The sequence below is a fragment of the Hippichthys cyanospilos genome, chromosome 11, assembly GCF_059441005.1.
Source record: "Hippichthys cyanospilos isolate Australia breed blue-spotted pipefish chromosome 11, RoL_Hcya_1.0, whole genome shotgun sequence".
Lineage (NCBI taxonomy): Eukaryota > Metazoa > Chordata > Actinopteri > Syngnathiformes > Syngnathidae > Hippichthys > Hippichthys cyanospilos.
The window spans coordinates 10,402,975-10,429,144 of NC_142379.1; the positions used below are offsets into that span (position 1 = coordinate 10,402,975).

Consider the following 26,170-nt stretch of genomic DNA (forward strand, 5'->3'; position numbering starts at 1 on the left):
TATTGGTCCCTGGGTCAGGGTCGATGCATGCAGACAGAGTTAGAGGGATTCCTTTACACTATGCAGTTTTGTTTTTTTTAAATGAGAGAGTATCAAGCTCACCACAGCTCTGGGGAAGTAAAAAAGATGAAGCAAACGAGCAGCTAAGCAGTTTACTCACAAATTTGTTTAGATTAAACAACAACGGTTAAGTTGATTTGAGATATGAGTGATTTAAGTCACAAGTGGGGCTCAAAGTCTTGAGTCAATGCACCACTGTAATCTACTTTATGGCGGCCACAGTGTTGAGGGTCACAGAGGACTGAGTTTATCACCTAACTCTATCTCACTGTTCTTAGTCAAAACACTGCCTTGTAAGCTTTAGCAGATATAGTTAGCATGGTAGCATCACAGGACGCAGTCTTGAGGGCTCTGGTTCGCCTCTGGCTCCAGTTTCCGCCCACAATCCCCTAAACATCATGGTACAGTAGGTAATAGGTATATTGGACACTTCGAATTGCTCTTTAAATGTGTTTGTGATTGGGAGTGCTCGTTCATCGCTGTGTGCCCTGCGATTGGCTGGCAACCATTTCAGGGTGTACAACAACTACTGCGCATCGACAGCTGGGATAGGCACTAGCAAGCCCGCGACCCTTGTGAGGACAAGTGGTTAAGAAGATGGATGGATGGATGGATGTGATTGGAAGATAATGATATTACCTCAAATTCTCCCATACCAAACACAACCAAGGATGCCACTGTGAACCTTTGTTTTTGGACCTTTCCATTTTGTATTACAGAAATGGCAATAGAAAAAAAAAAGAAGAATTAATTCATTTGCACATATTTGGAAGCTCAGATTTGCCTAAATCATTTTGTTAAGTGGACACATTAAGATTCAAGATGAACTGAAAGCTCTAACACATTCCCCGACTGATTAATTGATCCCTGGGTGCATTCCAATACTTTTTTTTCCATTGTCTACTACCGTATATCATATCTTAAGTACGACATTAAGTCCCAAGTCCCATTATTTTGGGTTTAGACTTTGATGTCGATGCACAAAATAGATGCATGTTCCAGTCACGGCCACATGTTCAGGTATCCTGCACCAGGCATGTGGTATAGAAGGCGTAGTAGGCTAAATAACTTTAAATCCCTTAGTCCGGACGGGTAATATTCCTTAGCTTGGCCACCTAAGATTGTATCGTCCTACCCATAGATCTCATTTTCAACCCAACCAGGCTGAGGACGACAGGGTCGACTTTGAGCTCCACTGGTCTCGTAGATGGTATTGGTCACGAAGCCACTCTCCCTGTCCGTCAATAGTACATTCTCGTAATCATTCCACTGAGTGTCCTTTGTAGAAGCATAGGGGTACTTTGTTTTGAAGTCTGCTGGTAAGGTGCTGTCCGAAGCAAGGTGAGAAAGTTTGGTGATGTCACTAAAGGCATATGGTCCTTGAATAGAGCAAGATCCTGCTTCGGTGGCCATCCATGGTGTTGGTTGGCCGGTGGAGCTTTTGGTTTCTGACTTCCTCCTGAAGGAAAGGAAAATAATACCGTTATTATTAAATATTGTTGTAGAAATATTGTTTATACTATTGTAAATACTATTATTGAAATATTGTAGAAAAGAAGTGCATTCAGGTTATGTTGGTTTTAGAGACGAGCCTCTGAGTCAATAGATCTTTAGACATTTTATTGGCAGGTCTGAATTTAGAGTACACTACACAGAAGTGTACAGTGAGTGAACAGTAAGTAGTGATGCTCTTAAATGTTTAAAGTAGCAGTTGTTTGAGGAATTTTTTAACTATGCTAATTTCCGTGAGCCTATTGTGTTTGACGCTGTATACTAGCATTAGGTTAGTGATGTTTTCAGTTTTTTAATTAAAGTTCATGTGGAGTTAAAGCTACCAATTATAGCCATTTTTTGAAGAAAAATATGACGAAAATGAAAGTTTCAATGTTTCTAGTTTTTTTTAAAATTAAAATTCAAGTGGAATTAAAGCTACTGTTTGCAGCCATTTTTTTGAGGAAAAATCTGATGAAAATTAAAGTTTCAATGTTTTCAGTTTTTGTTATCAAATAAAGTTCAAGTGGAATAAAAATGATTGTTTACAGCCATTTTTTGTCATTTGCCTGACATCTACCAAACATTGCATTTTTTGAAAGGTGACAGACGATATAATAAAATTTGATATGGTGTGTATTTCAAGCTTGGAACAAATTAAGCAATTTACATGCAAAATGTGATTCGCTATAAGAATGATTCAGGATACAAACTGCACACCAGAACAGATTCAATTCGGATCTAGAATTTCCACTGTATATTGGGCCAACTGATATTCAATTTTATGGACAAGGTTTTGGGGATAAAAGGCTTGCATTCCATCATCAACAACTGTATGTAGAGAAGCACAGAAAAGCAAGCACTGTACTCGCTCGGGCAGTTGTCTTGAGGTGCGTTTAATGACTACATACACAGTAGGACGTGTCAAACATCAAATGAAATACTAAATCAATGCATCAAACAGCAAAGACTCATGACTGTCCACAATAATAAGTGTTCACTATACCTGATTTTGACTATGGAAAAGCACCAAAAAGTATGTATCGCCATTTTGATATTACCGTCAAGTGGAAAAAAGCAATTTCTTTCATGAAATTAGAAAACTAATTTTGTGTTTTGATGATGTACCTCTTAGCTTGTTTGTAGCAGAAGAAACCAGAAACTGCAAGCAACAGCAGCAGTAGAGCAGGAATGGTGGCGTATAGGATGTAGGGAACATAAAGTGAATTGTTGGAGAAAGACACTGAAAGGGAAAGCAAAAACAGCTTTTATCATATTGTTCAAAAATATAAATAGAATAAAGTGTAACATATCAAGGAATACAGTCAAACAAAAAAATCCAACCTGATGACTCAGGTATTCCTACTTTAATCGTCTCGGCACTTGATGTTGTGAAAAATATATTTGGCATTACAGTTGGAACTGTGGGAAAGAAGGAAAGAGAGAAATGTTTTCAAAAGTATTCAAAAGAGAGATTACACTTCCTTGTTCATAACTATCACAAGTTCCTAGATGATCACAAGATAGTACAGTATGGCACTGTGTACTTTGGGACCAACTGCATGTTTGTCTCAATCCATTTTCAAGCCCTGAGGCCTCAGACATTTGAAACTTCATATGGTACACGCTGTACCTGCGTGTGCTGCGTTCTGTCTCCCTGCCTCCGTAAATACTGCTGTCTTCTCTGAAAATACAAAAGAGTGATTGGGAACACCCAGTCAGTAGTTGTTCGACACGCAATTATGTAATCAGCACGCAGTAACTTGATGACAAATTAAGATGTGGTGAAACTGAAATACTCTGCATTCAAATTGGAGATCTTAACTAGGTTTCAAGAATAATGTCATGAATCACAAGTCTTCAAACTGTCTCAAAACAACATTGTTTTTGTTGGGGAGCAATTTGACAAACAATGACTGCATTGAAGAAGCAATTTTCTAGTTTTGAGGAGCCATTTTTTGCACGCTAATTCCTGGGACCTGAAGGCAAGGTTTTATCAAGCAATAGAAATAGGAGAATGTAGCGGATATAATTCATATAATTAGCTGTTATTCTTCTTAAAATCACATTCAGAACAGGAAAAAATAGCTTTTCCTTGTCTAGAACAATTTTTAGTGGGGCAATTTCTAAGAAATACACATTTATGTTCAAATTTACTAGTTTTATATAAGCAAAGCTTATTTGATTAAAAAAAAGGTTTGAAAAACTGTAATGTAGTTTTGACATTTTCTGAAGTCAAAGTCAAACCATAGGATCCTATTGTGAAAACAAATAAGAGTGTGGATATTTTTATAAGTATTATAGGTATTTTAATTGATAATAACGTACTGTACAGTGCTTAATATTTAGACCGTTTTTCATTAAAAATAAATTAAATGATTGTAAATTTCAAAAACGTGCACATGAATGTGTTCTTAATGACCAACAGTATGTTTTAAATATAATCATAGGTCTAGTTATCATTAAATCATATTATATGGGGGGGTGGCACTTCACCAGAGGCGGCCATGTTTGTTATAGCTACGGACAATGGTAAATGCAGCACCTGGAGCATCTCCTGCTGTCCGTAATGAAAAACGGCCTAAATCTTACACACTGTCCCTTTATTCTTATAGGAGATTCCTCCTGGCGGATATACATGGTAACGGAATTTTACTTATATTCAGTTTCGGGTTCTGTTTAGCAAGTATTATTTCCTCTGCAGACACTGGCCAAAGAAAGTTGCCAGTTAGCCAATTGTGGCTTTTCAGTTGGCTTTGTCCAGATATGTTTCATGTGCAGCCATTGGTTTGGAAAAATCTAAAGATTTGCGAATCTCAGTGTTGCTATTTAATGTGTTTTATTGTGACTTTTGAATTGCAAGCTGCAAAAACACTTTTTATTAGCAGAACAAAATAACGAATATGAGGATTAGAATCTGAATCGGTGCTCTGAGCAGGTGTCAGTGATACTTTGTCTCACCTTTAGGATACTTGCAAACATAGTTGTTCTTAGTGTTGCAGTTGTCGTCATTCCACTGGAACAGGAAATGGCCTTCCTCATCAGGTGGTGCAGAGGGCTGATAGTAAAGAACCACACACATTTCCCCACCGCAGGAAGGCTCATCCCAATGCCAATTCCTGAAAGGCACAGGGTTCAAATGCTCAAATGAATTTGAATCGTATCATATTTAACACTCCATTTTCTATAACACTTGACATCAATAGCTTTGTACTCTAGGTAATGTTTTGTTAATGAAATGTACTAGGCACTTCCTATTCAGCATCTTGCAAGGAATCTATGCAAGAATAACTTTAGTTCAATGTCCTTAACCATGCACAGCCTGTATGCATGCATACTGCAAATGTTCTGTGTAGTAGAAGTCAGTATAAATTAATGGGGTTGATTATTTGGTTTTTTTTTAAATCAGAGAGATACTCGAAAAATATTTACTTAAGATTAGCATTCAATTCGCCTTATGAGCCCAACCACGGAATGGATTAATTTCGTAATACGGGGGCCCACTGTATTTGCCCAAGTTTTGTAGGTTCTGCGCTATTATGCACTGAAACCAACGGCGAATTGTGTTTGTATTCGCTAACTCTTTTGTTCGCTTGCCGCATGCTTCCAAAGTATGGTCTGTCAGTGACTCCATAGTGTGCGTGCTGCATTCATGTAACACCAGTAAACGGCAACTTTAAATAATCCAGGGTGCCACTTCAAGCCTTTCTGATAAATTTCTACTGACTGGTTTACTACAATAGTATACTGATATCTAGAAATTATCACTTGCTGTTTCACCCCAAGACTTGGACATCCCCGGACATTCTTTGGGAAAAACTAAATCTTTAGGCACCACTGCACACAACGTAAATGTAAAGCGAATTACAAAACAGAAAAAGTACGGTCCATAATTGTGTATTGTCCCATACAAAGTGTACTTGAATGATACTGTTTTAGAGAAAACGGTTCCATTGTTAATAACTACCATGTGTCCTGTGACCAAAAAAAAAACGAGTTTGACACTCTTGATTTAGAGACTATGGTGAACCTGACATGCATGTTTTTGGAATGTGGGGGGGAGCCAGAATACCCAGTGAAAACTCAGGCAGGTCCAAGAAGAGATTTGAAGCTGGGACCTATTGACTGTGAAGCAGACGCGTTATTGTACTGTTTCGCAACATTTCAGTTTCAAACTCCTGTAACTCACTGGATATACTCCCAAAAATGACTCATTTAAACCAATAGTGTTTTTTTATGACATGGGCTGTATCCCAAAGATTTTCCCTAATAATGTCTGTGGTTATCAAACTTGAAGCAGCAGTGGAAACACCAGCATAAGACATTTAAGGAGACTTTCTGAGTTGCAACGAAAATCAAAACAACCTGAACTTGGCTCTGCTCCCGTCCAGCCAGTAGTACTGCGAGGGGCATCCCGGATTGGCGCTGCCGGTCCTAAAACGCTGTGGGCTGCGGCGAAGGCCGATCCAAAAATCTCCATCGGCGGCATGGAGCTGCTGTATGAATCGTTCGATCAGTCGCTGCTCACTTTCTGTTTCGATGCTGAGTAGCTCTCCTCCATCCACCCTGCAAGCCTGCCTGGCATCTTGGAAAGTCAGCCTCCGCCTGCTGTCCTGGATGTAAGACACCTTATAGCATGGGCGCTCCGTCCCTCGCCGGCAGATCCTTTGGCCTGGACATGGACAGAAGGCATGAGGAGGAGAACAACAGGCTGACTGTTGTTTTAATATATTTTAGTGGCACTCACATGGCTGCAAAATTAGAAAGCAATTGGAAATGCACAAGTCTTGCGATTGGGTTTTGCACTAGTAATGCCAATATTAGGAATGTCAAACTCATTTTATATTGTGGAACACTTTGTAATAAATTTCCCTTGCAGCTCTATTTGTCAAGAATAATAGTTTGCTCAATCATTCCAAGTTGCTGTAATATCACAGAACTATAAAATTATCTCAAAGGTATCATTTATTAAATATGACCATTTTAAATTTTGGTACAGATTTTAGCAACCGTTGTGTCGGTTGACGTTTGTGTGTGTGTGTTAACATAAACACGACTGGTCATTTGTCAGCATTCACATAATGTTCTCCTTTTTTTGCCCAAAAATAATAAACATGCTTTTGAAAGATAGACTGCTGTCTGTGCATTTTTTGTATTGATTTTGGCCAAACCTCATGCCTGCGCGACTTTTATGATGGTTTTCATCTGTGATTTTGGCTTGACAGCTTCGGCCCAAATATTTGAGTTGTATTAAAAGTAGTATAAACGCAACTTCACGAATGATTTGTGGTCGTATTTCCTGCTACTGGCGTCAGCGTTGAAGCTGTTTAGTCGAACTCAAGATGGGACCGCCTGACTGAGCTGCTGAGACGAAAACAACATGTGGCTGTTGATATTTTCCACATCACGCCGCATGTTAATAATTACAATACCAACGCGCTTTTCTCTTCGATCTGCCCCTCTATCACAATATTTCACATCGCAGTAGACAAACTGAAGTTGGAACTGCGACTCCTTGTAACCTATTATGTACAAAGGCGCAGGCAACTTTTTAAATTACTATGAAAGTCCGAATACGGCAAGTGAGAGCGTTATGAGTCTTACCATTGATTTTAGAAGCGCAGGCGTAGTGGGAGACGAAGGCGAGCAGGGCGCCGAACAGCTTCATAAAATCCATCTCGACATGTTCACGTCGATGTGCTCCTGCGCCGTTACTGCGAAAGCAACCGAAAACGGAGAATAAATTTCGTTTTCGAATAGAAAGAACCCGTGACGAGTTCGCACTGGGGAGAACCAAGATCCGCAATGAGATGTGATGTGAGCGCTGGATGGAAAAGTGGGTCGTGCACATGGCGTCTGACTGAGGGGGAAAATCAGACCACCAGGGCTTTTTTCCCCCCTCAGTTAAAAAGACAGCACAAAAAAGTAAATGTGTCACTTTTCATTTACAGTGATGCCAGTGAAATGACATCCCTGTTTTTCATTGATAAACATTAATCACACATATTCGTTCATAACAACAACAATAATAACAACAATAATAATGATAATAATATTAATTATGTCCGGTAAACGTACGTATTGGAAAACAGTCAACATATCCCCCGTCCAAATGTCAGGTTTTTGTATAATTAACGGATAACTCATTAAAAAAAAATGTTTACAACATTGTGACATTTACAACAACAAACAAACAAACAAAAAGCGGGGAAATAACTGTGGTTGCACACATGCGTACAATCATGTTGGCTGTGTTCTGAATCAAACATATCATATTCCAACTCGTGTTAAATCTGAGTCAGGCGACACCTGCAACAATTTTACAAAAAGGGGGGAAATAACTGCGGTTGCATAAATGTGCACACCACTCCTAGTTAGACATGTGGCTGTGTTTTGAATCAACTAAATCATATTCCAACTCATGTTAAATCTGAATCAGGCGACACCTGCAACATTTTTAAGTGCCAATTGATTTACAACACATTTCAGCTGTCACTGACAAAAAATGCTAGACTGAATTTTCTCAATTTTATTTGGGTGAAGTGGTTGCACAGAATAAAATGATCTAAATTCAGATACATTTGTTCCAAGTTGATTGTAGATCCACATTAGGGATGTTCCAATCTCATATTTGCACCCAAGATTGAGCCACAGGATTTTGAGGATCTGCCATTACAGTCTTGATTCATTACCTCAGCAAGAACAGGAAAATAAGTGTATCCAAATGGTCTTTTAAAAAAATGTTCCTTTCTTTTTATTTTATGTAAAAAAATATTCCAACACCTTTTATACGGCCAGTGAAAGAGTGTTTTAAACCAAGTAGGCTAAAACATTTAAAGGTTACCCCACATGTTGTGTTCAGCTCCGGTGTTTCCAGCTATGTTGCTGTGTTGTATATAGCAAAAAGACTTTTTTTTTTCTTTTGCCCACATTTGTTTACCCTTCTAGCCCTTAAAAAGATTAAATTAAAAGTAGAGGCTTCTCAAGAAATTTTTAGTTTTAAGCCTGACCTTTAGAAAGACTTTTGGCTATGTGAGATTTTAACAGGGTTTCTGCCGGCATCAACAGAATGGAAGCAGTACATGGTCTCTTTTCAAGTTAAGAGCACATTAATTGGAACATGAAGAAACTTATTCTATCAAAATTTTGTTTTAGTAACTCCTTTGCTGAAACTTTCTTACGTTTTATAAGGATGGGCATTGTCAAATAGTGGCACAATTTTCAAGCCGACGAGCCAGAAAGAATAATATTGCAAGAGTGATCTTCACTCACCCCCGCCCCCCCGCTCCCCCCTCGCTCTACACACACACACACAGATATCAGAGTGAACGGATGTCGTCTGGGGAGAAATAACGCACAAGGAGAGAACAGACGCACCCTTGACTTGAAAAAGAGCGATGAAGTGCGTTAAATTGCAAGTGAGAGCTGATCTGCTGTCAAACACATTATTCAGATGACATCTGGTGAACCCCAGCCACAACAGTATGCTGCAAAAACCAGCAATCAAAACAGACATTGTGATGAAAGAATGGGAGGAGAGGTGTACTGTATATATAGTGACCATTGGGCAGGAAGGAATCCAGGGGAAAGAGAGGAAATCATTTTTTATTTTTGTGTTCAACTCCTTAGTTCCTGTTCCTTGCTTTTCTTTGGTCTCTAGGCGTTATGACTTAATTTCCACAATATGACTGTGCTAGTGAGCATTGAGGGTTATGAAACAGAGGTTTAACTGATTCATCAATATAAATCACTTTCCAATTGAAAAAGATCTGGCAACCATATGGATTAAAAAAAAAGTCACTAATGTCCATGTATGGAAATAAACTTGGAAAGTTTTCTCTTGTATATATATACTGCACAGTATAGCTTATATTTTCAGTAATCTAATTTAGATAAATTCAACTACATTTCAGCACCATATCCATGTGGTTGGTGTCAAATGGTGCTTCATACCATTGTGGTGTGTCAATGTTTTGATCACATATTTTTAAATGCAAGTAACCACCCATAACATGGAAAAAATGGAGACGTGTGCAGTGTACAGTGTACTATATATATAGAAACATCTTAATGTAGCACGAGCACATAACAAGCATCAGCAGTATAGCAGCCACAGGAGGCTATATATATATATATATATATATATATATATATATATATATATATATATATATATATATATATATATATATATATATATATATATATATATATATATATATATTTATATATATATATATATATATTTATATATATTTATTTATTTATTTATTTATTTATTTATTTATTTATTTAAATGTTTCTCCTGTGGCTGCTATACTGCTGATGCTTGTTATGTGCTCGTGCTACATTAAGAGCTAAATATTTTTTAGGTGGCACCTTGGTGAAGAAAAAAATCAAGAGCCATTGTTTGAGAGATAGGCCTTGGCTGACTTTTTTCAGAAAAAGAAGAAGAATGCAATGATGTAAACCACTAGCATGGCAAGGATGCAAACTGCATCCAGTTCAAAGTCAAAGTCAAAGTCAAGTTTATTGTCAATTTCTTCACATGTGCTTAACATACAAAGGAATCGAAATAGCGTTTCTCACTATCCTCTGCGTTTTACATGTACAATAACAAAGTGCAGGTGCGCAAGATGAGACAAACCTAAAAACTAGATACTTATCTATAGTAATGTAAAGTGCAGTATGTTTGATCTACTTACAGTTGCATGCAGTTTTATATTACAACCATGCAGGACCTGGAATTTTTAAAATCTGTTTGTAGTTCTTTAGCTTCTCTGGGCATGATTTGATTATGATGCACGCACATGTTTTTGTCGTGTGATGACTCGGGTTGGCGTGGTTCTCATTTACTCTGTAAACTCGCTGGTGGCAGACACACACGTGATTGTTGGAACTTTGCTGGAATGTATCTCTAATTTCACAGAAAGGCCTCAGTGTTGAAATGTGCAGAGCAGTGCTTCTCTCTAATGTTAGAATCGCTAAAGAATTGTGAGACTAGTACAGAAGTCTTCAATATCTTTTTATAAGGACCACAACCTATTATTTCATCAGTTTGACAATTTTATTTGTATAGTAGTGTTAACTACATTGATCTATTTTGCGAATAGGAAACAGACAGGCCAATGTCATGTGTTGGAACGACTCCCTAATGAAGGACCTTGGCCTGCCACATTGTTTATCCAGAGCAGTTTTACGAGTGGTACAAGTAGGCCTGTGCAAATGTGGCTTGCATTGATTTTTTTTACTTCATAATAAGAAAGCAGGGAAGACCAAAAGGTGTGAGAACTCCTGAAGTATTCATGTTAGTTAAGAATTTATATCTAACAATAAATTTGTAATTGGGCTGTAATTAACGATTATTTTTTTTAAATTATGGATTTATCTCTTGATTGTTTTGCCAGATAATCAATGAATCTGACTTTTAAAAAACATGTTTGATTTACTACCTTTTATTGAAGAAAGGAAATTCTTTCAAATTGAAGTTGCAAATAGATATTGGTGACTGGTTTGAAATGTATTTTATCCTAAAATCGGCAAAAACGGATCATAGTTCAACAATGTAAAAGCAGATGTTTGTGTCATATTGTTTTGATTCATCACAATGATAATCTGTCTGTTTTTTCATTATGAAAGAGAATCTGAATCTGAGAATAAGGCTGGAATTCTGGTCAATTACACTATTTTAGTACACTAAAACGAATACTTGATGATCAAAAATGTTTTTTGCCTCATTTCTCAACCAATTAGTTGTCAATTAATTGATTCAGCATAGCACCTTTATTAGTTTGTTGTTAATGTTAATACTGAAACTCACACATGCTTTAACATTTAATTTATGTTTTACATTTAACTTAATTTCATTTCATTTTGGATTTAGGTGCTGCAAATCGTTCAAGACGCCTGTCCTGGAACATTTCTGACACATCTTTTTGTGTTTCTACGGTTGGCCACTAAGTTGCAGCAGAGCGCCGACTCACGGGGCTATCATTTCCATGCTTGTTGACGACATTGGATGCACAGTCACTTCATGTGACTGTACAGGTGTATTTTAATCGCACGTTTTGCATTTGCTGAATGGTGTGCTTATTGATCTTGTGTTCACCTAAAAGTGAACCGTTTTCCCATCCTAATCAATTTAGCATTCCCCCTTCGGCCTTGTCTCCATTATATCACCGCGCGTTAGTTATATTTAAATGACAAGTCTGTTATATAATACCTGTATCGTCCATCTCACTTGAAGCTTTGTGAATCCTTGCTATCTGTTCTTCTCACTGTAATTATCTGACTCTGGACATTCTGTCCTGGCAGTCTAAAAAAAACCCTGTCATCCAGAAAGATTATCAGAAGAAAGAAATGTATAGTGTGATTAAGCATGGAGAGATATGATATTTGAAGGGTTTTTGTGTTGATGTCTTAGGACATAAGTCACAAGTGACAGGGATAGTCAAGAAGTGACGTGATTTGTGGATAGTGTAACACATGTTCTGTCTCACCGATGCTCCTTTTCTTGTCTCACCGTGTGAACAATGATATATGTCTCACTTGAGCAGTTGATGATGTACCCTGTAGCTATGTGCACTACCCACCACACACCATACGAATAAGACAAAAGTGAGCTTTGACATGCAAGGGAAATCACTAAAGCTTACTCCTGTTTGTTTGTGCAATTTGTAGCCTTTGGCAAAATGTGATCATCTTACATATACACAGTATTTTACATCAAACTGTCATTCAAGTCTGTTAATCTCCATACAATAATATTAGAGTGATCCATGGTGTGTTTTGCAATCTTTACAGCCCATATTTGTGCATATGCGGAGCTAAAACTGAATTTCTCAGCTTCATTTTGTATTTCCGGACCTAACTTTGACAAAATCTGACACCAATTCCATCCATGTTTAAATTTAAAATTGTGAACCTTAAACCAGTTTGTTAAAAAAAAAAAAAAAAAAGAGCAGGGTCATTCCAGAATTGGAGAGCATTTGGGCTTCAAAATTCCTGAAAAGTAAACCTTCAGTTTTCTGATTCTCTGCTCCACATATTCATCAATAACAGATAATCAATAATAGATAATCGACTATCATAAGCCTGAAAAGGATAGGTTAATCCAAGTGGTACAATTTTCATTACATCATGATGTAATAAATAAATAAATAAAAAAATCAAATAAAAGAAATAAAATAAAATCTGCACTCATGTTAGTTTTCTCTCAGGAGTAGAAATCTGTTTAACTAGCTGTTACTGCTGACCAGGCGGACAAACTTACTTGTGTAAATATTGAAGAAAAAAAATGTGTCTTATTCTGATTACATGCATAACAGGGGTGAATGAGGTCGGGTGATACATTGAAGTAAGTCTAACTATTATATAAAAACATGAAAAATAGAAGAAAGGACATAACTTTGGTCTACCCATTCTTTTGGAAAACTGTTTGACGATATCAATTCCAGCATATTATGTGCTTTCTTTTTTGTCAAACATGCTAAAATGGTAAGAGGGTTGCGTGCATCTTGTGAGACACACGTTCCATAAATCATAATTATTGCCTGAAATGCTTATCAAAACAAATGCTCCCACAGTTGCAAGCGACATCAATGTAACGGATAATACTAAAATAAGTGAAATCTAATTTCCATTTCAACTGTTTCATTTGAGATTCAAATTTGTCGTTACACGATGTGGGACAAGAGAAAATATCATTTTTTAAGTAGTACTCCAGACTTATTTATTATTTTTAAACCATTTTTCGGCATTCTTTTCTCTTAATTTTTTCTTTAGATTTGATCTCAGGACAAATACATTTACTCAAAAACGGCATGTTTTATTATTTTGTATATGGATTATTAAAAAATTTGATGTAAAAAGGCCACTTATTGTGGAACGACCCAGTAACAAAAGAATTGTGAAGGGTCTACTAGAATGTACTCATGTGTTTGGGTGTATAATAGACTATAATTAGCTGCGTGGAGGTCTTGTGAGACACACCTGCGAGGTTTTAGGTGTCTCGAGGATGTCTTATCCTATAAAAGCTACTTTGTATGACAGACTCAGACAAACTCCTACTCAGGGTCCAGAGAGGTAAAGCTGCTGTTATGATTATGATGATGTTAATTATGATGATTATATTTGAAATATCAGGTAGTTTGATGGTGCATGTTATCGGTTAAAAAAACCCCATCTAATTCGCTTGAACAGTTGCAACCTAATGTGTACCATCTCAACTTTTCCAAATAATATTTGCACGCATTTTTGTATGATACACTGCGGATGAACCAAAATTATTGTTAGCTGTCGCTATGTTGTTCCTTTAGGACACACGACAGACCTGCTGCATCCCAACAAGATGCCTATTCTTCTTATTTGTCTCTCTCTGCTGGCCATACTACTGCATCCCACTCAATGCCTCTACAATTGTTCTTCTGTGTATGAGAGGATTCCAGGTAAGAATTTGCTAAGTACTACATCTCACTTACCAGAGAGAATTATTGAGTGGCAGGCTATGTATCTGGTTCATTCAGTGGGGATTCTCCTCAAAAAAACAATCACCATTAAGATGCATTATAGAAACTGGTTTTAAATATTTGTTTTGAATGTATGTTTTAATTAGATAATGGGCTCATGCTTCTGGTAGTGTTTAGGCCATTAAAGAATGCCAAGATAGCACAGAACCGCCACTGCAGCTACCACTACTGATAATCCTTGTCTTGTTCATGAAGACAGCTCAGACCTGACAGTCGACTGCGGCACCACCATGATCACGCTGGAGGTCAACTTGTGCACAGCTCAGTGGGCGGGGTTCAACTCAACCACCATGGCGCTGAACGGGAAGCACGACGTCACAGAATGCCAGGGCTCCATTGACTCTAGTGTGGACCCTCCCATAATCCGCTACCTGCTTCCAGTCAACCAAAGCGATGAAAACCCATGCCGCCAGTCCCTGCAGGTCAGAACTTTGTTTGTGGAAGATGATTGATTTGAATTATAATGACAAAGGAAAACTAGCTGTTGGATCTGGTGGGGCAGGATATGTTCCAATATCTATTACAAATATTTCATACTGATTATTGAACAAGCTGTAGAATCCATACCCATATGTGACTGATCTGACAAAGGGTCCTCCTCAAAAAATGAAAATGACTTTGGCCACGAAAGAAAAATACATTTCTTTGAGGGTTCAACACATTTGTGTTCATTCAATGTACCGTAATACAAAAGTCACTTCAATTGCATTGACTGGGTTATGGGATGTGGTCTGGACCAATCGTAATGATCTTTTCATCTTCAGGCTTAATTGTTCATTCTAGATTTTATTTTCATCCCACTTACTACATGACAGGATAGACTTGCCACTGTGCAATGGAAGGTAGTTTTTTCCTGATGTATGTGATCGTGTCATCACTACAAAATGTTGCATAAAATGACCACATCGAGAAGTAATCCAAACATTATATTATTTACATTACGCTATTTACTTTAACTTATTACATTAACTTTTTACATGCAAAGCATTTGAAAACATTTCCAATAGATCAAATAATATACTGCTAATTTCCAGTGGGAGGTTCTCTGCTGGCATGTAAAACGAACATGGAGCTTCACCCTCATGTTTGTGATACAACTTGCTTTAAATACATTGAATCAAAAATAAAAATAAACTCAAAACAGAAAGAGATCTTGGAACTGACAATCAATTATATTTCATGAGTGAAGAGGATGGATTACACTCACCGGTGTAGGGATTTCACGACGACAGCATTGTAAACAAAACCGCCATGCAAATTTCAGTCTTCTGTTTGATTTCTTGCTGCAGGATTGTGCATTTTTATGGTGCATATTTTTATGGTGATTATGGTGGATTTTTTACTTTTATTAGCTGCTTTGTGCATTTATATGAAGACACATTTGAGGAAAGGATCTCTGGCTTATTTGAAGATAGCATTACCTGGATGCGCTAGCATGCTAGTCAGACAAAAATAGGTTAGCAATGACATACATCATCTACTCATCCCTTAGTTTCATCCATTTTGACTACAATTTTAACTTTTTTGGCTTCTTGTAAATGTAAATACAGACCTCATGGAAGGTATTTTGGGCGAGATCTCATAATTGTTATTTTTGTCCATGTGATCTATGTTTTTTATTTATCTGAAAGTTTATTTGCTGACATGTCACCACGCGGGACACATATGTCTAATGGCTTTCAAATTTCACATTCATGATTACTTTGCTTTGTGTCTGTTCCTGTTAGATAGTGGATGAGACCCCAGACCCCACAGGACCCTTCAGCAACTTCCTCACCATCCAGTCGGTCATCATCACAGGCTTCATCGACACCCCCAGATCTGAGCAGGGGGTGATCAGTTACAACACGGACCTCTACTATCACTTCTCCTGCCGCTATCCCTTGGAGTACCTTATCAACAACACTCAAATAGTGGCGTGAGTAACCATGGCAACATTTGCTGGTACCTACAAAATCACCAGTTGAAATCTTACATACCACCTAAAGAGCCTTCATGTACCCCGAGGGGTGTAAAATCTAGCTTTTGGCTTAGAGTCACAAGACGGATTGTCTGGGGCATCTGGATCATCTAAACTCTGGCCAATGATTCTGGCTTCTCCCACAACATTTTTTCAAGCGTGCTCTCCCTAGTTTTTAAGTCGGTAATACGTTTGTTTGACTTCCTTTATGGTTTCCAATTCCATCACTTCAAACTTTATTTTGTGCTCATGGTGCTCTCCTCAATGTTCCATGGTGGTAACAATCAGAGCTACCCAAATTGCAAACCCCTTTTTTTAAAATACGATGCATTGCACCGCTTTTATACCTCTTAAATTGTCTGTCATCCAACTTAGTGCTCCCCGTTTGCAAATTTGAACAGACATTTCTTCTTTTGTTTCTTGACTGACGGGTTATGACGTATCATCTGCCTCTTCTTTTGTGGAATGTATATTTAGATCCTCGGTTTCTGTGGCAACAAGTGACAACAATGGAAGCTTCGTTGACACGCTAAAAATGGATGTGTATAATGTAAGTAAGCATTGCATTGGACACACCTCTAAGTAAATGTCAACAATTGTCAATTGAATGTTTTAAATACTATATCACTAAAATATTATAGGTTGAGTGCAAAATTCTTTTCAATTTGGCATATTGTTCCAGGACTCCAACTATGGCTATCCACTACTCGTCCCTTCATCAGGGCTGCAACTGCGAACAAGGATCTACGTGGAAGTGAAAGCTGTGAACTTGACTGGAAAGTAGGCCACAAAGCGAATCAAATTTTATAATACAGTATAGCCAAACATGCTGTATTTATTGGCAAAACAATAACTTGGTTGGCCTGTTTGCTACAGTTTCCATGTGCTGCTGGATCACTGCTTCGGAACTCCCACCTCTTATAACGTGTCACAAACCGAGCAACACAATTTCTTCACCGGGTAAAATGGCAAAACAGCACATGACTTATTTGATATGGAATTGCATCACAAACTAAATTGATCTGATTCATGAGAGCTCTTTTGTTTAACAAGTTCAGATAGCACTTGCATTTTCTGTAAATCTAAAAGAGCTCGCACGTCCACCTCACAGTTCAGGGACATGAGTTAAAATCCACCTCGCTCCAGCCATCCTGTGTGGAGTTTGATTGTTCTCCCTGAGCCCTCGTGAGTTCTCTCTGGGCACTCCACTTATCCTGACAAGAATTGAGGGCTTGCTGGTGCCTATCCCTGCTGACTTCGGGCAGTAGGTGGGGGACACACCCTGAACTGGTTTCCAACATATTGCAGGGCACACAGAGACGAACAACCATTCACACATCCAATCACGCCCAAGGATAATTTAGTATGTCCAATTCACCTGCCATGCATGTTTTTGAAGTGTGGGAGGAGGCCGGAGTCTGGAGAGAACCCACAAAGGCTTGGGGAGAACATGCAAACTCCACACAGGAAGGCCGGGCTGAGGTGGATTTTAATTCAGGTCCCTGAACTGTGAGGCAGGCTGCTCCACTGAGCCGGCCAAATTAGAAACAAAAACATCTATAATTTTATCGACTGTGAATATTTGCTGCCCGCTAGGTGTTCAGTGGACCAAATGGCAACAATAAATACCAACGGACATTCCAAGTTTGCTCGCTTTGACTTTGAGGCCTTCCGCTTTGTTCAACATCGCGATCAGCCCAAGTCCAGCATCTACCTGCATTGCATTCTCAGGCTATGTGAGCCCACCAAATGCGAAGAACTCTTGAACGTGAGTAGAAAAGGTTTAGGAACCCTAAAATCAGCTTTTCTTTTTAACTTAAGGCTATAGTCAAATACATATTCTTAACCAAGTACAAAAAACAAAATATTGCATCCTCCTGAATCACTTACAATAGTAATGGCAGTGGAGGGAATTTTGTCAGTACTGAAGGACAGTCCGTTTTGGCGATGGACTGCCAAAAGATGAAAACATAAATGACGAACTAAGAACCGTGGACCAGTAGATTTAATCCGTCGTTGTAATTGTCACTACCTTTGTCACTGTTGGTAGCAGTTTGTCTCGTCACGTCACCCTGACTGACAGTTCCTCCTCATTTGGGTAGCTAGCATAGCTGGGAGGTCATTTTTGTGCTTGTTTTCAGAGTCCTGGTTTCATGAACTGAAATGCATTCTGTACACATGCTTGCTCAACACATTCATTATACAGGGCTAAAGTATAAAAAAAAAACAACAACATTTAGAATGAGGTATTTAGATATTCTTGTGGTATTTTGGGTTATAACTCTCATTTGAATGAAAAAGTCGCTTTCCCTTTGAATGGCAAGTGATGAGTGGCATTAATAATTGAAATGATGGTGACGGAAGCTCCGTTAATAATTGGATGACGAATTACATTGACAGTTTGGATGAAAACAACGGACCTACAATGATGGAAGGGGGGCCGCGTACAGACGGGACTGTGAATTTCGGTCCAGCAAAGAAAAAAAAATGTAAAAAGCCCACCTCTGAATAATAGAAAAGGTACTTCATTTATCTCTGCCTGACAGTAGAGTATAATACTGCTTCCTGGTGGCCAGGGTGGACACATCACAAGGAGCAATAAAAGGAACTCATCATGCACAAAATCATTAATTCTTTTTGTTAGTTTTTTAATTAGTACTTTACTAGAAAATGCCATTTCTGCATCCCTGCATTTTCAAAATATCTAAATGATGTCAAACAAAATATATTTGACACATATATTTGACACCTGTGGGCTATTGTTATTCTTCAGGCTTGTAACAACAGAAAAAAAAGATCCTTGACTCCTTTCGGACAGGAGGGAAGAGACTCGGCCACTCTTTCAGTCGGACCGCTATACACCACTGGAGAAGGTTGGACACCCGCTTATCTAAGTTATGTCAAACAATGATAAATACTTTATTTTTGCTGTTTTCTTTCCTTCTCTGCCCACGAACAGACAGGCCAGCAGCAGAAGCCTATAGTAAGTATTGTATTACTTGCACAGCTTTAGATAAACATACAAGTTGGAAGTGGCCTAACATGATTGTTTGCCATCAGGTAACAATTTGGCAACACAAAAAGATGACCTGGATGTGACGGGCCTTGTAGTAGGAGTAGTGTTTGGCTCTGCCGTGTCCGCTCTGCTAGTTCTTGCCGGCTGGTTTGGACTGAAGAAGTTTTGCTGGGCGGGTCGCTTGCCTCATAGCTTCGACTGACACCAATGTTTAAAACAAGCTCTATTCCTCAAAAACATCCTACTGAATGTCAAAAATCAATGTAGGAAATACAGCATACATTTGGATCCATTATATTTTTTTCTGCCAAACAGTTTATGCAAATACAAATTTTGTGAAACAATTCATTTTTTCTAAACACAGTTTGTTTGCTGTCACTGCAGTGGAATCTTACTGACTAAAATGCAATTACAGATTACTATGCAGTGATTTCTTTTGTTTTTAGACATGATGAAGAAGGATGTGGCTCATTAGCCAATGTTGTGTTTAACCAGAACAGGCTGCTACATGAAAGAAGTCTCCACATGACCTCTTTTCATCTGTGAAGCCCTTTGAGACTTCGGTGATTTAGGGCTGTATAAATAACATTTGATTGATTGATTGATACATGTGATCAAATAGTTTTTGTCTTTAGATGAGATAATGCAATACTTGGCTTATTATTGAAGGTTATTTTCAAAATTAAATTTGGAAAAAAAAATCTTTCAAAATGGTGACTCATGGCTCATTTTTGAAGGTCATTTTTGAAAATTTTAAAAATTAGCTTTAAAAATGGTGAAGAAGCATGTAGCTCTTTATAAAATACAGTAACACTTTGGAAAATCCAGTCAAAATGTTTCTGCAAAAAAATGTATGCTTCTGAACATGGCAGTTTAATATTTTGTATGTGGTACAAAAAATATCATTTTAACCGAAAGATCCTATTCACTTCATGTCATCCATTTACATAGTACATTGTCTCCTTTCCCGTGAGTAAAGTCGAACACTGGAGTTTCCATAACTTTATTTACAGTAATACAGAAAATATTTACATAATAATTATTGGCAAAAATACATGTTCTTCTTTACTTTTTTTCCAGATAAACTTTACATATAAAATACAAATATTAATAACTGGCTTTTTACATACTGGTAACCCGTATATACGTTCTTGCTCTGCTACATAGGCTCACAAGGATTTAGGATCAAATTGTTAAAAACAAAAAAAAACAAAAACAAAACAAAACCATAAATGATACATTTAGCCGTCATGGTAATTCTTTTATGGCTCGGTTTCCCAATCTTTTTCAGGTCATGACTCACATTAGACATTAGGACCCTACCCCTAACCCTAACCCATACAAAACAAAATGTAGTCAAATAGTGTCATAACAATCACATACTAGAGGGGACACGTTTGATATGACTTCACTACAGTACAAACATGGAACAAAAATCCAAGTGTGAAGTGTCACTTTTTAAAAAAAAATGTCTATATGTAGGAAAATACGAGTAAATTCTTGTGAGAACACACGTAACAAAACAATGCAAATTCTAATAGGGGTCAGAAAACCTTCAGGGCTGGTGTCCAAAAAGATAGATTTCAAATTACAAACCATGAGTTTCCCCCTTCCCATGCCCAAGGGGACTGGTTTTGAAGATATGGACAGCATCAAGATGACCATTTTGACGCAGATGTGGAGAATTCTGCAAAAGTCTTCCCAGGAGTGCATAAGGGCATAGCAGAGAACGTTAGGAAAATGCAATAGACACCAGGTGAATTATGTCAATGGGAAAAACTGGTAGTTTCCGTTGAAGTATATTTCTCATTTGATAAGCCTCATTTACTTTATCAAATGCTCGGCGTTTTTCGAAACTCACTTGTTTGGTAGCTGTAGATTTTGTGATTGATTGTGTTAGCTTTACCCAAGGTTGGGTTCATTATTTTGAGTCAGCAAGTTGGGTTTAAAATGGGAATTGGGTGTACCTAATACCTAAAGCTGGTGGCTTTTTTGGACAGGTTTGTGAACAGAAGTTGAAGTAAATTTCATGTAATCTTTAAATAAACTGATACTAGCAGTTGGATGGCTAAATTGCAACCTTGAACATAACCTGAAGAATCCCCGATGCAAACACGCATTTGCTACCTTTATCAACACTCACAAATGTTTTTCGACTCGAAAACAATTCAGTGTTAACTCTTGTGCGGTATTTTCTCCAATCCTTTGAACTTTACATCAAAGGTATTTCACATCAAAGGGAAAGCATTGAAAGATGACACTAGGGAGCTGAAATTTCACCCAGAGGGTGACAACATGTCAAAGGTCACCATGGCACAACCACTTTGTTTTCACACTATCAGGAGTGTGCTATCCCTTGGCTAAAATATTGTGGAATGATGTGGAAGAAAATGACCCAAAAACGGTCAAAATACTGCACAAGAGAAGATAGGCCACCTTTGTCGACACTTGTCAACGTTCGCTTCAGTTGGACAGGGACACCCAGTTCATGCATTTGTGTCCACTTAAGTGGACATTTGTTTTAGATATATATCTTTTGACTCATTCGAGCTAGTTTATTAAGTCCAAGTGTGCTTTCTGTAGAGGCTTTTCCAATGATTCCTCATTAACTTTGTTGTCTTACTGAGACAAAATGGAGAATTTGACTAAACACAAGTGCCAAGGCTGGGTCTAAGGAGCTTGTGAGCTGAAAATGTGCTGACAAACATTTGAATGGCGTTGGTGTCCCAGTTGATAGTCTCTATCGTGACATGGGTCATTGCACTGAATGCAAAATATCCTGGATGAGAGCAGACAGTTTGGCAGAGAACTCTTCCTGCAAAGAGCCACCAGAATGTTCAGAGTGGGAAGGACTGAACTGGACTTCCAGCTCCTCCTCCATTGATGCGAACAGGCTCTCAATCCTGGCCTGGAAGGCTTGGTGTTGCTGTGCTGAGTTTTGGCAGAAGCGTTCCACCGCGGCCTCCAGCGGCTGCGCAGTTTCCGACCGATCGGCGAGCTGTACTTTAAGAGTCTCCACATTACTCTGAGCCTCCTCCTTGAGTGAAATCACTTCCCATCCTAGCCTTGAGCTAAATCCCTGCCAGATTTTTGCATTAGTCGTTTCTGCCTCACTCATCTCCCTCTGGCATTCTGCCACCTCTCTGGTTTTAGCCGTGAAGTCAGCCAGGATGTCAGCCAGCTTGGAAGTACCCTGCTCCAGCATTTGGGTCATCCAGTTGTGGACATGTGGATCCCGGTTGACCTCCACCGCATCCGCACCTCTGATGTACAGCCTGAGCTGGTGGCACAGGCCCTGGGTATTATTGTGGAGCTGCTGGGTGAGTGGGACCAAGTGGTCCCTCAAGGAGGCAAGATGAACCAGGGGTGGAGCAAGCCTCTTGTTCAGCTCTGCCAGCTCCTGCCGTAAACGGGCTCGAAGCCGCTCTGACTCCATGAGAATCTTGCGCTGCATCTCTTCCAACACTGCGTTCTTGTTGTACTCGTCCTCTTGGTTGTAGAGGCCGCTGTCGTCAATGTGGGTCTTGTAGATTTTACTGTGGGACATAAGCACTCTTTTTAGTGTTTTTAAAGATAGGTAGTAAATTTTGCCCCCAGATTCACCATTTGATTCCAGTTTAGTGCTTTTAGAGTGCATTTGTGTCACTGGTAGGGTCTGACAACAATCGATTCACCAATCTGTCTCTTTCTAGATCAGGGGTGTCAAACGTACATTCGTCTTTAATTCAGCCCGCAAGATGATTTTGTGAGGCATTGAAAAAATTAATAGGATCGGACCTATTAGTCTGCTGTCCATAATCAATAGACAACAATTCTTGCTTTTGCAAGCTCAGCAGTCAGCACACAGCGCTTCCGTGTTTGACATGACATCATGACTGCTTTGTGAGTTTTCAACTTCTTCTGTCATGTACAGTATGTCGTGATGTGGGTGGCAACCAGTCTCCAAAATGAGACAGTGCAGCCTTTTCATATCGTTCTTTGCATTTCACTGCACTCCTTAAAAAAAGTCATCCGACAATATAATTTTAATTGGGGCATTTTCCTTCCACTAGATATTTGTTTTACTTTGTATTCGTTTTTTTTTGTTTGTTTGTTCATACCTTCATTCTGTCATTCAGTTTTTAAATTAACTTATTTATTCATTTTTAGTTAATCCTGTATCTATGTGTTATGCATGATTGAAAATTCCCATTCATTTCATGCAATTTAAGGAAAAGTTATTGACTGCAGCTCTTTGCAGGGAATTGTTTTTAAGTTACAGTATATACTATTATTTTACCTTTCCGGCCTACTAAGATTTTTCTCCATGTGGTCCCTGAGCTAAAATGAGTTTGACACCCCTACTCTAGACATATAGTCATTTGAATCAAGGTTTATTTATTGTTTTCACGATTACTCTCAGAACCTTTCCTTATTCATCAGTACAACAAATGGGGTATGCCCAATAAATCATGATTTTCCTCAATCATAAACTTGATAGAAAGCGATAATATTTTGCAGCACATGTCTGAGAGTTAGCCCTGTCCACACTATGTCTAGGTTTCACATCACAATAGCCTCATTTACTGTAGGTCAACTTACTCTGCTTCTTTTGTGAATTTTGACTTGGGATGAGCCTGATTGGCCTTGGAATCAGTCAAGCTCGCCTCCCTGGTATCACCATTGAGCGGATAAGCTGCAAGAAAATAACTTATGACATATAACAATTGTAAAAATGCATACAAAAAAAACAGTGACATAAAAATACCTGAAACTGCCAAGATTGCAAAGGTGCACATGGAGAAGATGACTTTTTCTGAATGCATGTTTTTTTTTCTGCAAAAAATAGAATACATAAAATCAATCACTCTTCACTGAAACATCCTTTTATTTTTTTCTTACATTCTGTATTTTAAGTCAAAGAAAGACACAGAAAGGGTGGTCATTACCTGAGCTTCAAGTGTTTATTGAGCGACCTCTCCACGCTGTCTGCCTTATAAAGGGCCCTGTTATCAGATTCTGACCGTGTCAATAGTCAACACGTGGAGGGTCACACGGGTGACACAGCACAACATACACACACACAAAGGTGCTACACACACACATACAGATGAGCCGCTACTGTAAAACTTTCATTTCATGGACACACAATGATTAGGGGGTTATGATGTCAAACCACTTTCAGATAAAAAACATAATACTATGATAAGCAAGAAGATAGAGAAAAAATATTCCATTCTGATGCTGTTGAAGTCCTCTCTAAAGTTAAAAAGTTAAACACAAAAGCTTAACTGATAGTTGGAACGGTTTGAATCCGTCAAACAATGATCAAATTGCAAAATACAAAAACAGAGCTACTGATAAATTTTGATTTTTTTGTGGGTATTTTAACAGTGACATTTATGAATATTTGGTTATTGGGAATGTTTAACATTGGTAGGGGTGAGTTTAATTTAAAGTTTAACTTAAAGAGTTCGATCTAAAGTTCAAACTGTTTGATTCCAACAAAAAAAATAGAACTTTTTGAAGAAACACAACAACAAAAACATAAATTGTGCATTATTTAGTTTTATCTATTATGGCTGAAAATCTTGAATTTTTGCTTAGTGGGATTTTTTTGGGGTATGTTGAAAATCCTCCATAAGGTGAAATGAACGTGTGAATGATTTGAATTTCAAATAGGATCTGTTAAGTTGACTGTGGTCTTGCCAAATGTCAGTGAATTTTTAGTGTAAATATTGAAAAATTAATGTAATTTTGTGAAAATATTTAAAAAATGAAAAATAAATAGCTGTAAATAGAATGTATTTTTGAGTATGCTGAAAGAAGAATTTAGGTGAATCTCTGAATAAATTAAGAAATAGAGGCGAATAATTTAAAATATTTGAATTTGTGATATTTTATTTTTGCGCTTGAACATTATTATAATAAAAATGACAAAAAAAAAGTGAAATATTTGATATTTGTGAATTTTATGCTCTTGTAATCCATTCCCAGGATGAGTTGAATACAAGAGTGTGGATTTCCAAGATGAATCAAATTCATGTTTTGTTGAACCTCTCTCTGGAAATGAATGGAATTTTTTTTTTGGGGGGGGGGCAAAGTTTGACTTCAACTGATTACAGAAAGTGCTTTTGGCCAAACGTACACATTGCTTCACTTAAACAAAAAAACAACAAAAAAAAAACACTTTTGTTAACACAGCAGAAGGAGAAAAAAAATCAACAATTCCAATTATGTAAAAGGACTTTTGCACTTTTGCACAATGCAATGCCATTGCTGTATGTTCTGCTGCTAACATGGCATGAGTATGTAGGTGAAAGTGGAGTCTTGGGTAAGCTACGACTCTTCAACTCAAGGTCATAGTCCACGGCTGCCATGATGAACTAACTAGGTTATAGTGGCCGTCCAAAGTCTGATAAACACAATAACATTGATAAAAACATCACCTTCTCGCATATCAATTCAACATGACATACACATTTTCTGAATGTCTGAAGAAAAGCTGAAATATCCTTTTAGCAGTGTCTGCAATGAATATATGAAATCTACTGCCACATGGAGCAAAGGCAAATTTATTTGTATTGCAGGTTTCATGTACGAGGCAATTCAAAACGATTGTCAAAACATTCAAAGCATCACAGAAAAAAATGAGTAACAGAGGTTACAAACTGATCTGCACTCAAACACGGCGCGGATTAGCCACCTTCTTTAGCTGTTTGCTGGTCAAATAATTCTGTGGAAAAACTCACAGGGAAATTTCATTTTGTTTTTTTTAAAAACAGAAAGCGTAGAGGAGTTTCCCAGAATTTACATTTACTTTACAGATAAGAAAATCCAATGACGCAAAGAACACTGACTAATGCGAATGGCACAAGCCTTGACCGTTGTGCCACTATTAGAGAGTAAACAGGGTGGAAGACTGAAAGTACTATTCATTTAAAGGAGTAAAAAAAAATAACAAAAAAAAAACAATCCTTTTAATAATATGCTCTAGGTGGCCGCAATATTCTAAAACCCTTTGATTCATATTGTGTTTGTTGAATTTAAAAATAAGCAGGAGGTGGCCATTTTAAGGTAACAGCCAGTCACAGCTCATATTGCATTTGGTAATTTAAGGTTCTGTTTTAGAAGATA

The 26,170-nt window shown here is 37.9% G+C and overlaps 3 protein-coding genes across 3 annotated transcripts; 1 reads left to right on the forward strand and 2 right to left on the reverse strand.

Annotated features, from left to right (window-relative positions):
- Positions 1–65: 65 nt before the first annotated feature.
- Positions 66–7,396, reverse strand: laynb (layilin b). Its single transcript, XM_088426707.1, has 8 exons — positions 7,336–7,396; positions 7,156–7,265; positions 5,917–6,223; positions 4,513–4,670; positions 3,185–3,235; positions 2,896–2,973; positions 2,680–2,794; positions 66–1,519 (listed from the first exon to the last, which is right to left on the reverse strand). Exons 2-8 carry the CDS (start codon positions 7,226–7,228, stop codon positions 1,192–1,194), a joined length of 1,110 nt encoding a protein of 369 aa, XP_088282833.1. The 5' UTR covers positions 7,229–7,265; positions 7,336–7,396; the 3' UTR covers positions 66–1,191.
- Positions 7,397–13,868: 6,472 nt separating this feature from the next.
- LOC148415848 (zona pellucida-like domain-containing protein 1) lies at positions 13,869–19,711 on the forward strand. The gene is made up of 10 exons (XM_088428206.1): positions 13,869–13,997; positions 14,274–14,500; positions 15,806–15,996; positions 16,516–16,588; positions 16,721–16,818; positions 16,915–16,998; positions 17,635–17,806; positions 18,812–18,911; positions 18,998–19,021; positions 19,099–19,711. Exons 1-10 carry the CDS (start codon positions 13,901–13,903, stop codon positions 19,254–19,256), a joined length of 1,224 nt encoding a protein of 407 aa, XP_088284332.1. The 5' UTR covers positions 13,869–13,900; the 3' UTR covers positions 19,257–19,711.
- Positions 19,712–20,041: 330 nt separating this feature from the next.
- On the reverse strand, positions 20,042–23,922 carry LOC148415849 (uncharacterized). Its single transcript, XM_088426708.1, has 3 exons — positions 23,802–23,922; positions 23,636–23,729; positions 20,042–22,590 (listed from the first exon to the last, which is right to left on the reverse strand). The coding sequence occupies exons 1-3, from the start codon at positions 23,887–23,889 to the stop codon at positions 21,810–21,812; spliced, it is 963 nt and encodes a 320-aa protein (XP_088282834.1). The 5' UTR covers positions 23,890–23,922; the 3' UTR covers positions 20,042–21,809.
- Positions 23,923–26,170: the final 2,248 nt, after the last annotated feature.

Bases quoted from the DNA above. Each gene is read 5' to 3' on its own strand.
- laynb (XM_088426707.1), bottom strand. From the start codon at position 7,228: ATGGATTTTATGAAGCTGTTCGGCGCCCTGCTCGCCTTCGTCTCCCAC. The intron at 6,224-7,155 runs GTAAGACTCATA...GTCCATGTCCAG, and splicing joins CTGCGCTTCTAAAATCAATG to GCCAAAGGATCTGCCGGCGA. The intron at 3,236-4,512 runs GTGAGACAAAGT...TTGTATTTTCAG, and splicing joins TGTTTGCAAGTATCCTAAAG to AGAAGACAGCAGTATTTACG.
- LOC148415848 (XM_088428206.1), top strand. From the start codon at position 13,901: ATGCCTATTCTTCTTATTTGTCTCTCTCTGCTGGCCATACTACTGCAT. The intron at 15,997-16,515 runs GTGAGTAACCAT...ATGTATATTTAG, and splicing joins AACAACACTCAAATAGTGGC to ATCCTCGGTTTCTGTGGCAA. The intron at 18,912-18,997 runs GTTGGACACCCG...GCCCACGAACAG, and splicing joins GCTATACACCACTGGAGAAG to ACAGGCCAGCAGCAGAAGCC.
- LOC148415849 (XM_088426708.1), bottom strand. From the start codon at position 23,889: ATGTATTCTATTTTTTGCAGAAAAAAAAACATGCATTCAGAAAAAGTC. The intron at 23,730-23,801 runs GTATTTTTATGT...ATTTTCTTGCAG, and splicing joins TGCAATCTTGGCAGTTTCAG to CTTATCCGCTCAATGGTGAT. The intron at 22,591-23,635 runs GTAAGTTGACCT...TATGTCCCACAG, and splicing joins AAATTCACAAAAGAAGCAGA to TAAAATCTACAAGACCCACA.